This window comes from Channa argus, chromosome 6 (assembly GCF_033026475.1).
Source record: "Channa argus isolate prfri chromosome 6, Channa argus male v1.0, whole genome shotgun sequence".
In the NCBI taxonomy this organism is placed as follows: Eukaryota; Metazoa; Chordata; class Actinopteri; order Anabantiformes; family Channidae; genus Channa; species Channa argus.
This window is the reverse complement of record NC_090202.1, coordinates 25216969-25232382: the sequence shown is the minus strand read 5'-3', so window position 1 is coordinate 25232382 and position 15414 is coordinate 25216969. Positions and strand designations below refer to the sequence as shown.

The 15414-nt window shown below is 39.7% G+C and overlaps 3 protein-coding genes across 5 annotated transcripts; 1 reads left to right on the top strand and 2 right to left on the bottom strand.

Moving 5' to 3' along the window:
• Nucleotides 1-697: 697 nt before the first annotated feature.
• bckdha (branched chain keto acid dehydrogenase E1 subunit alpha) lies at nucleotides 698-5986 on the top strand. Its single transcript, XM_067507094.1, has 8 exons — nucleotides 698-1024; nucleotides 1788-1964; nucleotides 2051-2137; nucleotides 2208-2316; nucleotides 2669-2830; nucleotides 2924-3130; nucleotides 3209-3350; nucleotides 5349-5986. The coding sequence occupies exons 1-8, from the start codon at nucleotides 911-913 to the stop codon at nucleotides 5689-5691; spliced, it is 1341 nt and encodes a 446-aa protein (XP_067363195.1). The 5' UTR covers nucleotides 698-910; the 3' UTR covers nucleotides 5692-5986.
• Nucleotides 5987-6103: 117 nt separating this feature from the next.
• On the bottom strand, nucleotides 6104-9110 carry b3gnt2l (UDP-GlcNAc:betaGal beta-1,3-N-acetylglucosaminyltransferase 2, like). 2 transcript variants are annotated; one of them, XM_067507096.1, is made up of 2 exons: nucleotides 8542-9110; nucleotides 6104-7850 (listed from the first exon to the last, which is right to left on the bottom strand). In XM_067507096.1, exon 2 carries the CDS (start codon nucleotides 7742-7744, stop codon nucleotides 6434-6436), a length of 1311 nt encoding a protein of 436 aa, XP_067363197.1. In that variant the 5' UTR covers nucleotides 7745-7850; nucleotides 8542-9110; the 3' UTR covers nucleotides 6104-6433. The 2 variants fall into 2 exon arrangements, with proteins under 2 accessions (XP_067363197.1, XP_067363196.1); XM_067507095.1 differs by having other exon boundaries at nucleotides 8562-9110.
• Nucleotides 9111-9253: 143 nt separating this feature from the next.
• napab (N-ethylmaleimide-sensitive factor attachment protein, alpha b) lies at nucleotides 9254-13853 on the bottom strand. Of its 2 annotated transcripts, XM_067507097.1 has the most exons (11): nucleotides 13613-13853; nucleotides 12618-12697; nucleotides 12395-12511; nucleotides 12039-12085; nucleotides 11868-11945; nucleotides 11666-11721; nucleotides 11369-11453; nucleotides 11162-11266; nucleotides 11009-11077; nucleotides 10229-10279; nucleotides 9254-9978 (listed from the first exon to the last, which is right to left on the bottom strand). In XM_067507097.1, the coding sequence occupies exons 1-11, from the start codon at nucleotides 13708-13710 to the stop codon at nucleotides 9877-9879; spliced, it is 888 nt and encodes a 295-aa protein (XP_067363198.1). In that variant the 5' UTR covers nucleotides 13711-13853; the 3' UTR covers nucleotides 9254-9876. The 2 variants fall into 2 exon arrangements, with proteins under 2 accessions (XP_067363198.1, XP_067363199.1); XM_067507098.1 differs by lacking the exons at nucleotides 12039-12085; nucleotides 12618-12697; nucleotides 13613-13853 and having other exon boundaries at nucleotides 12395-12451.
• Between the last annotated feature and the right edge of the window lie 1561 nt (nucleotides 13854-15414).

The following is a 15414-nucleotide window of genomic DNA, read 5'->3' as shown; positions in this document are numbered from 1 at the left end:
ACAAATATTTCAGTGAATACAAATATCTAGGACAAGAGGTTATGAATAATTACAGCAACCAGTTTGTTGTGAAAAGTTAAAACTACCTGTTGCACAAAAAAAAAAACTTGGTAGCCCTACTTATTGAAGCTGATTTTAAACAAGTTATGTGGTGAGAAGTGGTTAACTCATTAGACAGTACAGTCTTATTATGGTTTAATAATAATAGCTTTGTATTAGGAGAAGCATGACCCATGCATCCATAGTAAATATAGTGTAGAAAAATTGAAATTGACAATGTAGTGTCTATAATACACTTACAAATCTTTTTTTTTTTCTTAAGCTCTGCTCATTATTGTGCAATTTCAGAACAAGATTAGTCAGGTCACACTAATCCATGTACTCCTGCTGTAAAGGAGTAGAGATAAAGGATCTACGATCTCAAACCATGAACAAAACAAATAGTCTGTCTTAATTCCAGTTACCCAACCGGTATAACATGTCCACACACACACACACACACACACACACACACACACACACACGAGAATAATTTGAACATATGAATTTGATTTTTAAACTGAAAAATATTTACTTTTAAGTATCCAGATCTGAGAAGTGAGCAAAGGTGTCAAAGAAACGCAATAAAGTATTTCCTTCTGAGTAGCAGGGGAGCAAAGATAAAACTCGTTGTTTTATTTTGAAGGTTTGACCGGATGTTAAGACAGTGACCGTACATACCTGCACCGTGCGTTTGCAGAGCATCAGATTACAGACTGAACTGCAATCGGAAGCTTGTTTTGTTTTTTGTTTTTGTATTGTTAGCGAGTCTTGGCTGCACAGTTTTAGTACATTTACTGTAGCATTGCAGTTTTCAGACAAGCTAGCTCGCTAGCAGTGGCGACAAAACAAACGACTGTGAACTGTCCAGATGACGACCGTGAGAAGTATGAACAAAATGTATGGACTGTGTTGCCACGCTGTTCGGCAGACAGCCGCACTGAAAGCATCGAGGCTGCTTCAGCACAGAGCCTTCAGAATGAGTGTAGGTGGAACAACGTTGCTGCATTGTTCTGCCATGTCGATGGTATTAACGTTAGCGTGATGGCTAACGCTTTGCTTTGGCCGTTTACTTAACGTTAGGTATGTAACGTCCCAACCTGCGATGGCAAGCGATGCAAACAGGGGAGAGATTATTATTATTATTATTATTATTATTATTTAAAGGTACTGTTAAAGTTTGGTTTATAGTTAAATATGGTGAAAGGCTCACAAGAACGCGTCGCTCGATTTCCTTAGGTATCGCGATAGGTGTGTGAGCCGCGCTATCTTGGCTAGATACAACAACATTGCAGAAAGTCATAGTCACATTAAATGTGCGGAGTGTCCTATGCAGTCTCACGTGGTTAAAGCTTCCCCGTGCATCTTCAAATGTTTAAAAATGCCAACGTCAGCCTGACTTGCACCTTGTGCTCGTGTACTTTGGGTTTGTTGCTTTTGCGAAGCTAACATTAGCCAGCCGGCTAAATTTTAGCTAGCTGCACTCCTATTGGTCGAAGAAAGGGGCGTGAGGCGTTAAATCCAAATCTCTAAATCCACCGCGATCTTGAGCCAAAGTAGAAAGGGCATCAAGTTTTACTAAAGCGCGATTGTCCTTTTTACAAATGTTATCCAAAAACAAACCCTCCATAGTGTCATTCAGAGCCGCTGCAGTTTTTTCTTTGCACGTCAGTCAATATGCTAAAGACGGATTCGCATGTACCAAAGCTGAAGTCTTGTTAGTACACGTTCCTTGTATTTGTTTCCAGGCATTGCACCGGCAGCAGCCCTTTGATTCAACACTGGAAAAGCCCCAGTTTCCTGGAGCCTCAGCTGAGTTTGTGGATCACCTGGAGTTCATCCAGCCCAATGTCATCTCTGGGATCCCTGTGTACCGAGTGATGGACAGACAGGGCAATATCATGAACCCATCTCAAGACCCTCAGGTACAGTCAGCCTGTTCAGCATCCGATTATTAGAAATCCAAACTAGCAGTTCACTACAAACATGCTTTGTGTTTCTTCCTGTTCAGCTCTCAAAAGAGACTGTATTGAATTTTTATCAGAAGATGACGTTACTAAACACAATGGACCGGATTCTTTATGAGTCACAGCGACAGGTACGCTTCCCCCTTTGCATTTCCTTGTTAAATAATAAAAACAGGGAAATGATCCTTATTTCCAAAACAGGGCCGAATTTCTTTCTACATGACGAACTATGGAGAGGAAGGGACACATATTGGTAGTGCTGCTGCTCTTGACCCAAATGACCTGGTCTTTGGTCAGTACAGAGAAGCTGGTAAGATCCTGACAGCATGTGGTTCCGTTTTCTTTGGCATAAAAATGTTAGAATGTTCTCCTTTTCTAGCAGTTAATGCATTTTATTTGCCTATCAAATCTAATGCAGCTCACATTGCTTTACACCAAATTAAACCTCAATTAATAGGTTGTCTGTTAAGAAACTCAGTGTTCTCTTGCCACTTTGCACCTTGTGAACTATATATTTTACCCCTCTTAACTACCACTTACTCCTAGGAGTTTAATTTCATAACCTCTTTACAAATATCTACACTCAAGACTTTGAGATAGAGTATGATATTAAGTTACCCAGGCTTCTTTGGCTTGTGAGTGATTTTATAATTCATATGCAGGTGTGCTGATGTACCGTGGTTTTCCACTGGATTTGTTTATGGCTCAGTGCTACGCCAATGCCGATGACCTTGGCAAGGGTCGACAGATGCCCGTTCACTATGGTTCCAAAGATCTGAACTTTGTTACCATCTCCTCTCCTCTGGCCACTCAGATTCCTCAGGGTGAGCAAAATATGGGTGCTAAGCTCCCTAGTCTGTGAGAACATACTGTAGATACACCAGTTAAAATATATTTATGCCTGATGTTTGTTTTAGCGGCCGGAGCTGCATACGCAGTCAAGCGGGAAAACCTCAATCGTGTTGTAATTTGTTACTTTGGAGAGGGAGCCGCCAGCGAAGGGGATGCACACGCTGGTTTCAACTTCTCAGCCACGCTCGAGTGCCCACTGATATTCTTTTGTCGCAACAATGGCTATGCAATCTCCACGCCGACTAATGAGCAGTACAGGGGAGATGGCATTGGTAAGAAGGCCCTGGTGTAGTGTTCGGATTTGAGATTCACAACTGCTGTTATGAACACACCTGTTATTCTTTGAATAGCTGCTCGTGGCCCGGGTTATGGCATGCTGTCCATCCGTGTGGATGGGAATGATGTGTTTGCTGTATACAATGCTACAAAGGAAGCACGCCGCAGAGCTGTGGCTGAGAACCAGCCCTTCCTGATTGAGGCAATGACCTACAGGTCAGTTGATGTTTAATTTGAAACTCTTGAGTTTTTAAGCAGACCGCTTATTGTTCGGATTTCTTAAGTTTTGATTTTGCTGTGGTTATTAAAAAAAAAAAAAAAAAAAGTTAGAGCTACTTAACTTAGGTCAAATTAATAAAACATCTTAACTTTTGTCAGCTACTAAGAGTTTGATTCTAAAACTAAACCCCAATTGTGCAATATTACAGAAATACAGTATTGTTCAAAATAGCAGTACATTGTGACTAACCAGAATAATCCAGGTTTTAGTATGTTTTGTTTTTTTTTTTATTGCTACATGGCAAACAAGTTACCAGTAGGTGGAGTAGATTCTCAGGAAACAAACAAGACACAGCATTCTTGATACACACTCTCATAAGGCTGCAATGAGGCAACTAGTTGAAAGGGGTGTGTTCAAAAAAATGCAGTGTGGCATTTAATCACTGAGGTCATCAATTTTGTGAAAAAAATAGGTGTGAATCAAGTGGCACCTATTTGAGGATGAAGCCAGCACTTGTTGAACATGCTTGTTGTAAATGGGTGATTCAAGACATTGTTCAGAAGAACAGTGTACTTTGATTACAAAGTTGATTGGAGAGGGGAAAACCTAGAAAGATTAAATAATTATAGGCTGTTCAGCTAAAATGATCTCCAAAGCTTTAAAATGGAGAGCAAAACCAGAGAGACGTGGAAGAAAACGGAAGACAATCAAAATGGATCGAAGAATAACCAGAATGGCAAACGCTCAGTCAATGATCAGGTCCAGGATGATCAAAGATAGTCTGGAGTTACCTGTAAGACGTCTGTGTGAAGCTAATCTATTCAAAAATCCCCCACAAAGTCCCTCTGTTAAAAAAAAAAAAAAGCCATGTGCAGAAGAGGTTACAGTTTGCCAAAGAACACATCAACTGGCCTAAAGAGAAATGGAGGAACATTTTGTGGACTGATGAGAGTAAAATGGTTCTTTTTGGGTCCAAGGGCCACAGACAGTTTGAGAGACGACCCCCAAACTCTGAATTCAAGCCACAGTACACAGTGAAGACAGTGACATGTTTCTCCTACTATGGTGTTGGGCCTATTAATCACATACCAGGGATCATGGATCAGTTTGCATATGTCAAAATACTTGAGAGATCATGTTGCCTTATGCTGAAGAGGACATGTCCTTGAAATAGTTGTTTCAACAAGCCAATGACCCCAAACACAATAGTAAACGAACAAAGTCTTGGTTCCAAACCAACAAAATGAATGTTATTGAGTGGCCAGCACAATCCCCAGACCTTAATCCAATTGAGAACTTGTCTGGTGATTTGAAAAAAATGCTGTTTCTGAAGCAAAACCAAGAAAAGTAAATGAATTGTGGAATGTTGTTAAAGAATCATGGAGTGGAATAACAGCTGAGAGGTGCCACAAGTTGGCTGACTCCATCCCACACAGATATGAAGCAGTTTAAAAAACTGTGGTCATACAACTGCATATTAGTTTAGTGATTCACAGGATTGTTAATCCTCGAAACAAAAACAGTTTGTACAAAATAGTTTTGAGTTTGTACAGTCAACGGCAGACACTGCTATTTTCTTGAACACACCCCTTTCAACCAATTACCCAATTGCAGCCTTACGAGCGTGCGTATCAAGAATGCTGGGCCTTGTTTGTTTTCTGAGAATCTACTGCACCTACTGGTAACTTGTTTGCCACGTAGCAATAAAAAAAAAATATACTAAAAACCTGGATTATTCTGGTTAGTCACATTGTACTGTATTGTCACATTGTACTATTATTTTGAACAATACTGTGAGAATGACTTTTTTTGGTGGGGTTCTTCAAAAACAAAGTTTTGGCCAGTCAGTACAAAACGACCATCAGTCTTTACTTTGCTATAATTTTCAAAACACTGGGTTAATTTAATTTTAAGGTGGAACCAGCAGCTGGTTAGTTGTAAACTGATTGTAGTAAAATGTCAACAGAAGAGAACTCATTCTGTTCAATCTTCAGAATTGGCCACCACAGCACCAGTGACGACAGCTCAGCTTACCGTTCAGTGGATGAGGTTAATTACTGGGACAAGCAGGACCATCCCATCTCCAGGCTGAGACATTACATGGCGGCCCGGGGCTGGTGGAGCGAGGACGATGAGAGGATTTGGCGGAAGCAATCCCGCAAGACAGTGATGGAGGCATTCGAGAAGGCCGAGAAGCGCCTGAAGCCCAATCCCGAACTCCTCTTCACTGATGTATACGAGGAGATGATACCCAGCGTGAACAAGCAGAAAGAATCACTCTGGAGGCATTTGCAACAATACAAAGAGCACTACCCACTTGACCTATATGAAAAATAACTGCACCTCCATAACAAATGTTGGAATGTTTGAGGATTGAGCTTGAGAAACAGTTGTTGCACAATTTACTGTACTAATAAAGAAAACTAGATTTGAAGTGTTTTTGTACTTTCTGCACAACACAGACAAGATTGGTTTTGTAAATTAATCCTGTAGATTTGGTGCCTTAAGTTGAACTTTCATCCTGTAAATCATCGGTCTATACTAAAATAAAAATCACACTACTGTTTCACCATAGTCTTTTAGGAAAGTGCAGCACAACACAGCTGGTTCAGTGTAAATTCCTCCCCCCCCCCCCCCCCAAAAAAACCTTAAAAGCAATGAAAAAAAAAAATGAATATCTTGTGTTTAAAGTTCTTGTAAGTGATAATTAACAGGTGACTTGTTTGTTCTGTGGAAAATAAACTATGAAACTTTCAGTTGCCTTGTTTTTTGTTTTGTTTTGTTTTTTTTATTATTTAAACTCTGTGGGAAAGTTGAAATTGGGTTAACAACATTGGTGTCCAGCTTGACCTGGCAGTGCCACAAAGTTATTCTGTTTACTCCACCAAAATGCAGGCAGCTTCCTCAGCATCTCAAGTTTCTTCCCATCATCACACCTCAAGCCTGTCAAAGCTCACAATGCTGCCTTACTCCAAATTTCATAACAAGAACAAGTTTAACTCTCTGAACAGTAGCTGGCATGAAGCCTAACATTATCATTCCACATGTATTCATTTTTGTGCTTTTTGTTCACTGGAGTTCAACAAGTCAGCAGGGGATTGTGAATCCCCTTCCACAGCGTCTTGATCTGAGACGGGGAGCGTTGGTGAATCAAAAGAAGATCCTTATGGATACACAAGTTCTGACGATCGTGATCCTTGATGTCAAAGGTCTTAAAGCCTGGGTGTAACTCTGGAGACACTCCCAGGGCATTAAAACACATTCCAGCATAGACGTCGTCAATGGGGAAGAAAGGAATGACACTCAAAAGTGAATATAGGGGTTGCAGCAATGCTCCAGAGTAGAGAAAGCCACCTCCACCAGCATAAGCAGGGTATGGGCCATCAAAGAAGCTCAGAGGAATGTAGTATTTGTTATTAGGGTCCCTCATAGGGCTTCCTTTGGTTATAATTTGCCCGACGTACAACTGAGGTGCCTTAGAAGAAACCTCCTGAGACTGCAGGTACTTCAGCAATGCAGGTGTATTCATGAATACATCATCATCCCCACTAAAGACAAAGGAGACATGGGGACAGTGTTTCAAAGTCCATTGGAGGAACATGTTCATTTTAAGGGTCAGGTTTAAGAGGGATTCGTCGAAATCCCACTGAAGAACGTCCCCAAACTGTTGCGCTTCAAATGACAGCAATAGGCTGAGGTCAGGATGATCCTGTGGGGAGGTGCCCAAGAGGAACACGGTGCGCACTTGGAGTCCACCCTGATGCACCTCTCTCCCCCACGTCTCCCGCACTGCCTGCCTCCGCTCAAAGTTGCCAGGCACTGATTTGATGGCCAGCAGCAGAAAGATCGGAACCGCTCCCCCCCCTTCACTGGTGATGCACTTATTGGGTTGATTAAACAGGACTGGAGGGGACCTGCAGTTCATGACCTGCAAAAAGTTCTGGAATAAAAAGGGGTAGGAGGTAAAGTCATGCACATTGGTCTGCAGACTCTCCTGATTGTTCTCCCTGCAGAGCGGCCAAGAGGAGGCGTGTCTGAAAGTGTTTCCACCCTTGTCCAGCTCCCTGAGGGCAGAGTGCATCAGACGGTTCCAGTAGGCTCCGTTTTGAGGGATGCTCTGTCTGAAGACGTCCGAAACAGACACATTGTAGACATCAGGTTTAGGAGTGGTGGTGCTTTCATGTGTGGACGATTGTGTTTTCACATCATTTTTTTGCCCCCACAGGCTGCTTTGTTGATGGAGGTCATTCCGTACAGCCTTGGGAACAGAGGCCGTTTCTAGATTTAGGGTTATGTAGAGGATCATAAATAAAGCGGCAAGGAGAATCATAGCACTGAAGGTGTGAACACGTCTCATTGCCCCAGGGTTAAGTAAAGTAAGTTGTGTCATTTCTACTATAGGCTCATAATATTTGAAGTGGAAGATGTAAAGTCTTGGAAGTTGGTGTGACAAGGTCTTCTGTTTTAACAAAAAAAGTCTTCCACACTGGACGTACCTGCCAACAAAAGATACAGGGGACAGGACCCTTTTATGTAAATAAAACTAAAACACCACACACACACAAACCTATGCACATGATTTAATGCCAACACACAACTGTAATGTCTACCTGAAACAATGGCACCACATTATTTATAAAATATCGCATTTTCAATGGGACAAAACTGAGAAGAGGATGTTCAATCCTGCAGCAGCTGCTTAACATATTAGAGACAGTAGTACTATTGTTTCATCAGACACCCACTGCAGATAAGATCTGGTGTCTTTTTAATCATTTGATTTCAATATTGAAATGTAAAAAAAGTGCAACCTCAGTTTGCAGCAGGTGATAGTCATAGGAGGAACAAAATAGACAGCATCTTTTTTCTCCTGGGATGCACCTGACACAACCTTCTCTCCAGTGATTAATTAGATGCAAACTGACTTTGTACAAATAACAAAAGAGAAAACTAAGGAGGGGCCAGCGCCGATTAAACAGCGTCACGGTAACTAAGCTTTACAGAAGAAAAATCCGAAACGGCCTTTATTTTAAAAATTCATTCTACAGATTGATGCAAGTATAACTCATGTAAAGCTCCATACCTGTCTCCAATCACATTGAGTTACAAAGACACGTATGCGCCAGGTGAACCATTTAACCTGGAGTTAATATAACAACACAATTAAACATGCGATTTGACACTGACCTGTTAAAAACAATACTTACTAAGCCCAAGATGAACAAACGCCGATAAAAGCGTGTGTCTGAGACGACAGAGGACAACTAGAGATCCCAGAGGTCTTTAAGTCCAAACGAAAGCGAACAGGTGCACAGAGCCGCATCATTTAATTTCAGCACCCTGTTGTCGTTAAGGTGATCACAGCAGGACTGTGACTACATGCAATTGGTATGTTAGGCTTCAACTAATCCCAGAACAGGACAGAGATGAAGGCCACGCCCAAAAGGTTCCGCTTTAATAGGTTTATTGAAATATCTGACAGGAAACATTGCTCTTTTACAAATGGTTTTTTTTCTACCAGGATACATTAGCACAGTGTTCATATCAGTAAAGCTCCTTTTTCCTTCATTGTATTGCATCTTGTGCAGGCTTAAAAATGCAGTTTTTATTTTTTTATTTTAGCCTGGTCAGGTAGAACAGAAAACATTTTTATAATAATAAAGTCAGATAATACCACCCCCCTCCCCCCTTAAAAAAAAAAAAAAACACTTGAGAAGAAAGTCTATACAGTGGAAAACAATCAAGTTTTCTCATCCATACCAAACCATGCAAACATTCACAAAAGTGATGAGCGTCTTTCACCTTCTTTTGTGGAATCAAAGCACTTTAAATGGATGTGACAAATTCAATTAGAAAAGCAGTTGCTAATGCTTCTAAAAGCTTGAGTTTTGTTTGTAAATGTTTTTTTTTTTTTTCATCAAATCTAGCAGTTCACGTCCTGAGAACTATGCAGTATAAGGCAGAGGGGACATTTGCTGTAACCTCCAAAAAAAAATCTTGGCCTCTCTGCCGTTTGCCTACACATGCCCTGATGTGAACTTTACTATAATGAGCACCCAAAAGTACCAAAAACCAATGTGAGTGCTTTAGGTGACATTGGTATTTTGTTTAGTTTATCCTAAAGTACATTTTGTAAATTATATATTGTAGATTTTCATCCTTTCATCCATTTTACAACAATGAAAATAAAATAAAATTTCACAATAAGTGTGCTGGTATGATGTTTTGGTGTTGCAGCCCAATTAAGAATAATAGATTTATTATTGGGCTAAATACCTGTATCATATTAATATACAACTGTGTGCACTATGCACTCTGGAAAATAGTGTTACCTATACAGATTTTTTAAAAATAAGCAAGGGAAAAAAGAAATACTGCGTTTCCCTCCCACCATCTGCAGTATCTGTGGAGGAATACGAAGGATAATCTAAGATTGCTGCTACTATGGAAGTGAGAGTCTCAAGGCAAAAAAATGGGATGCAAGTCGGATGTTGAGGGCTTGAGGAAGAGCAGGGAGGGAAGTCAGCGAAGGTCACTCTCATCATCTTGCATGGTTTTCTTGATGCGGAGAAGCATGGTGGTGAGCCACTGGTCCAACCGTGAAATTGTGTCAAATTCCTTCACCTGAGACAGGAAGAGCAAATATAACCAAAACACTACTGGGATTGTATGGTATACATTTTTAATATCAGACATAACATATTAACAGCACAAAACTCTGGGTTTTCTATTACTTTATTTTAATATTTGTGGAAATACACAATTTATATTAATTAGTAATATAAATAGTTCAGATTTCTGTATTCTAACACTGGCTTACAAAAGAAATCGAAATAAGAATTTTGGTTACACCCCTTCGTCTCCTCCAACTCACCGAGTCAGTATAGGCATCCACATTTTGTTCTTCGTAGGCATCTAGAAGTTTCTGTAGATTAAAAGGAAACAAAAAAACACATTACCAAACGAGCGGCCATAATATGCTAATATGCTACAGTTTTTGAAGACCATCAAAGCTTTTTTTGGACATTCAGAGCTGTTATGGGCAGGCCTTAACTGTACTAAGATGACTGGTCCTCACTGATGCTCAATGTCATTTTTCTTGGGCTAGTCACGATCCAAACTACGTTTTTGATCAATAGCACGTCATTTTACTGTAAAGATTAACCGAGGCTAGAGAAGAAGCATCAGAGAGCAGCCTTAGCAAACGAGTTCTACTGCTCTCCCTCAGCTTCTTCTTTAAATACATTTGCTTTATTAGGTAGACCTGTTCAACTGCTAATTAACACAAATCACAGGGCACTGACCCAATGCAATTAGACACGTAGACATTGTCAACACAATCTGCTGAAGCTCAAACCAAACATTAGAATAGGGAAGAAAAGGTGATTCAAGTTGTTGGTGCCAGACAGCTGGTATTTCAGAAACTGCTGACCTATAAAGATTTTCAAGCACAACCATATCTAGTGTTTACAGAGAATGGTGGTTCTCTAGGCAGATGATACCAGAGGTCAGACGAGAATGGCCACACTGGTTGGAGCTCACAGAAAGGCTAAAGATCAGAAGACCACATGGGTGTCACTCTAGTGAGTGGTGATCGTATTTAGGGGATTATACTGTGGTCAACCGTTTGAGCCAAAACAACACCCAAGCCTACCTTCAAGAGCTTGCACTCCCTTGAGTCTGAAAAGGCCGGAAACATTTCCTCATACTTCTGTACTGCAAGCTGAATAACAACAGGATAAATATTAAAACAAAAGCTTATGTGGCAATTGCTGCGCATGGATGCATGTTCTGTTTTAAAGCTTACCTTTGCATTCAGCATGTCTACACAGAAATGACAGAGCGCTGCCTTGAAAAAGTGGTCCTTGGCACTGTATTTCAGGAGCGTACTGTCCATTGCATGGGTTCCAACCTACAAAAACACAAATTAGAATTCACTGTCTGTCTTGTAACTAGAGCCCCTGGAGTGAGCAGCAGCATGCTAAGGGGAAGCCTTCCGGTGATAAACTCTCACCTGTTCATAAATCTCAATAGCTTTTGGGTACTGCTCCAGCTGAGCAGCGTAAGTAGCTACTTTCAGAAGGCACTTGTTTGCTGAGCTGAAAAGAAAAATGAAAAAGCTTCTCAGGTCCCACGGATTCAATGGAAGGTCAAAGACCAGCAAGTACAATAGCTTTGCAGTTATAAAACAAAGATCGAAAATAAACACAAACTGCATACAAGCCAGACAAAACTACACAAAATAGACATACACAAGCCTTCAAACAACCACAACCAAAAGAGAGAGATATCGCTAATGTAAAATAGTCACCTGGTGGATTCTTCTCCTTTGTAATAATCTGCTGCCTGTTCATAATGAGCAATGGCCTGGAATAAAAATGGGACAAAATTGAACATAAGGCATTAACAGAGATTTGCCATGCTGGGACCTGATAAGAACAGACACTATGAGCATTTCAATTACAAGCAAAAAGATAACAAACATTAAAATGCCCAAAATTAAACAAGCCGACCTTGTCAATGTCCACTAGCTCTGTCTCATATATTTCAGCAATGGTGATGTGATGTTTTGCTGCAATGGTAAAGCGCCCCTATAAAAAATTAAAAAAAGAAAAAAAAAGTTGCAAAACCTGAAAAGGCTTTTTCAAATAAAAAAAAAAACTAAGTGGGTTGCATAAACTCACCATATCAGTGTAGATCTCAATAGCTCGGTTTAGGCAGTTTATGGCCTCTGTCAAGAAAGATTAAATATACACACACAGTGTAAAGGATAAACTTTACTCTCAATATCAGCAAATTCTGAGAAGTGAATGCTTCAACACTGCATTTAACAAGGCAACTAAACGCTGATAACCACCTTTCTCCATTGCAAAAACATGAATTTGTCTGCATCCCATTTGCTAACTGGGCCGTTGGATAAGCCATAAATAAGTCTTTCAAGATTTCATCTGAAATATCTTATGGACTTTTGATGACACTGACTTATGGTACATGGTCCCCTGGAATAAGTTTGGGGGCTTCTAAAGCAATTAACAAATACCTTGTGGATCTGCTTTTTTGAAGGCATTTCCAGCATCAATGAAGTTAGTCGCGGCATCGTGTTTGCTCTGCATCTGCAGGTGAAGGCGAGCAGCTTGAGAGAATGCATTACCTGCAGCTATAAAGAAAATGCTGCATGTTAGAGGACTGGACATAAATGTTATAAAATGTGAAAAAATGTAAAAAAAAACAAAACAATAACTACATGTAATAATTATTCTTACCACACCAGTTTTTTGCCATTTTATACATGTTGGCTGCCCTAACATACAAGTCACAGGCCTCTTCCACCTTGGAGGAACCCCTGTGTGACAGCACACATTTAGTTAAACAGGGAGGTTTCGTGTCCTTTTATTATTTGAGGTCACACTTTTTGGCTTCACTTATGTGTGTGAGAGACACAGACAAACATCAAGTACTATACTACCTTTTATCTATAGATTGAACATACAAGGACAAGTGAGACACTGAAAATCAACATCATTATTTTGGATGCCATTTTAAATGACCAATAGTCTAATAAACATATGGATATCAGGGAAATAAATATTCATAGCGTGAGAATGTTTTCAGTCATATTATCTGAACCCTGTTAGCCGGACATTTGCAAATTAAAACTTTACCACAAATTCTGACACATACTGTTTGCACAAAACATAAAGACATCGGGAATGCATGCAATGTTTCTGAATTAAATACATTTTTAAAAACCACAGTACTAAAACCTCTTAACCCTGCTATATATGATTGGCATGTGATTTGCACCCAGCTACTGACTGACGTTGCAGGGTTCGGCCAGTGCACCGCGCTGTATCGCAAATACACGAGCTTATTTTTTCAGTGTTCACTTGAAATGTCACACAATTGATCTTTTATTACAGCCTAACTAGCATGTGGCGTAATAAAGCCATACTCAGACTTACACTACAGTAACTGACACCGTGCTCTTAAGCTCTGTTTTCCCCTGCATGCAGTTACAATTTAATTCCTTCCAGATGTGTCCATTACGGCTCCAACAGACGACAGCGTAGCATATGTAAACATTAACACACTGACGTACCACAAAAAAACTCACGTTAGATACACAGCAGCTCAGCAATGCATTTTTTCCCCTTTATTTACAGATGTGGAAGTCTGGACAGCTAGGTTAGCCACCTTCCGCTTAGCTGGCCCTTAGCGGCAGAAAATTAGCCAAACAGTAGCTAACTAACATACTCACCCAAACAACGCTCCGAAAAACGACTGAGTTGACTTCAGTTTCCTTTCTGCCTCGGCCATTAAGGCAGTCGCCTCCTTGTCTTTGCCACTGTTGTCCATCTCCGTGTCGCTGCTCTGGCTATTAGGAATCACGGGAAAAAAAATGCGAAAGTCAATAACGTAGCTAACCAGTGCTAGCAGTAGCAGGTTTGCCTTGTCACATCACCAGCCGCAAAGTAACCATCACCTCTATCATGTGACACGGAAGTGAAAACACTCCTGCTGCATTCAGGGGTTCCACTTTCCTTTCTCTCGCCAATTAACTATTGACTCTATGACCTAATTTACGATTATTTTAGAATCACTTTACATACTTGTCATTAGTGTCACGTGTCAAACAACTTTCTCATTTATACAATATTTAATATTTTGCCAACGTAAAATTACTGAATGGTCAATCACAGATACTATTTATACTAATTATAGCCTGTCCTTTTTAATTTATGATAAAATTGACAGAATGCCACCCATTACGAAACACATGTTAATTATTTATTAGAAGTAATATGATGGTATTAAGACAGTGGTAGAAGACTAAGTCATCTTTGTTTGGTTCTTAACTCTGATGCAATTGAATCTTTTGGAGTTGTTGATAGTTTTGAGACATTTACCCTTTCCCTGCATAATCATTTATTCATTATACGGCATGATTAACTTTGTTTTATTTTTGTACAAAGTTGAAAGAAAGGAGAAAGGTTATCCTAGATTTTTAACCACCAACATTTCCCCTGCAGTCTGTGCAGGGATTCATAAACACAGAACCGTAAACCTTTGTAGGCAGACACTGTTCTTGCCAATCCACTGTTACTTCTCTCTTTTTAAAAAGCAATGGAATCAGTATCCTAGTGCAAACATCTGCCCAGCTAGAATCTCTAAAAAGTTCTGGCTGCAGTGGAGAACTATTCTTAAACATAATATTTTTCCAGCTGCTGATTTATAAAGCATTCCCATAATGTGACCCTATTATGCACATACTTTACAGATTGCAGTATAAGCATGGTTTAAATTTTAGTAATCTCTTTAAGACAAAGTGCAATATTTTAGATTTTGACTGATTTTAACCATTAATATTAACCCTAAAGCCAATTTGTGGAGAAGTTTCTAGTTTTTCAATGAGCCACACTTTGTCCTTATAATAATAATAATAATCCATTTTATTTATAAAGTACTTTCCATTTGTTAACAAATCTTAAAGTGCTTTTCCTTAAGTTATAAAGTTTAACAGAGCCCCAGCTTCTTGTTGATTACAATTGCAATTAGTCATTTAGCAGATGCTTTTATCCAAAGAGACAACTAGAGACAACTTTAGGGTTCAGTGTCTTGCCCAGTGACACTTCAACATGTAGCCAGGAGGACGGGCGGTCGAACAAATAACCCCGTGGTTACAACTGTGCTGCAAAATGTGCAAGCCTTTCGAAAAAACTTGTTCTTGATGGTTTCTCAGAAACTCAAATGTGCGTTTCAGTGGGTTTAAACATTTTTCTGATTAGTGGCACACAAAATATCATGTCACGTACGTGAAGGATAGATGCACCGTTTTTAAAGTATGAATGTGAAAATTAATATGAGGCTTAAGAAGTCTCAAGTTCAAGAAAATATTGGGCAAAAGTTAGCTATTTCAGTGTGAATTTCTCTCTTTGAAAGAATGTAACAAAAACAGGGAAATTGTACAATAGCTGCACCTTCAAATAAATATCTCTAGTGATTTGAAAGCTGTGCATTATCTTATCACTAGGTGAACTGAAATATAATTTCATTTTTTAA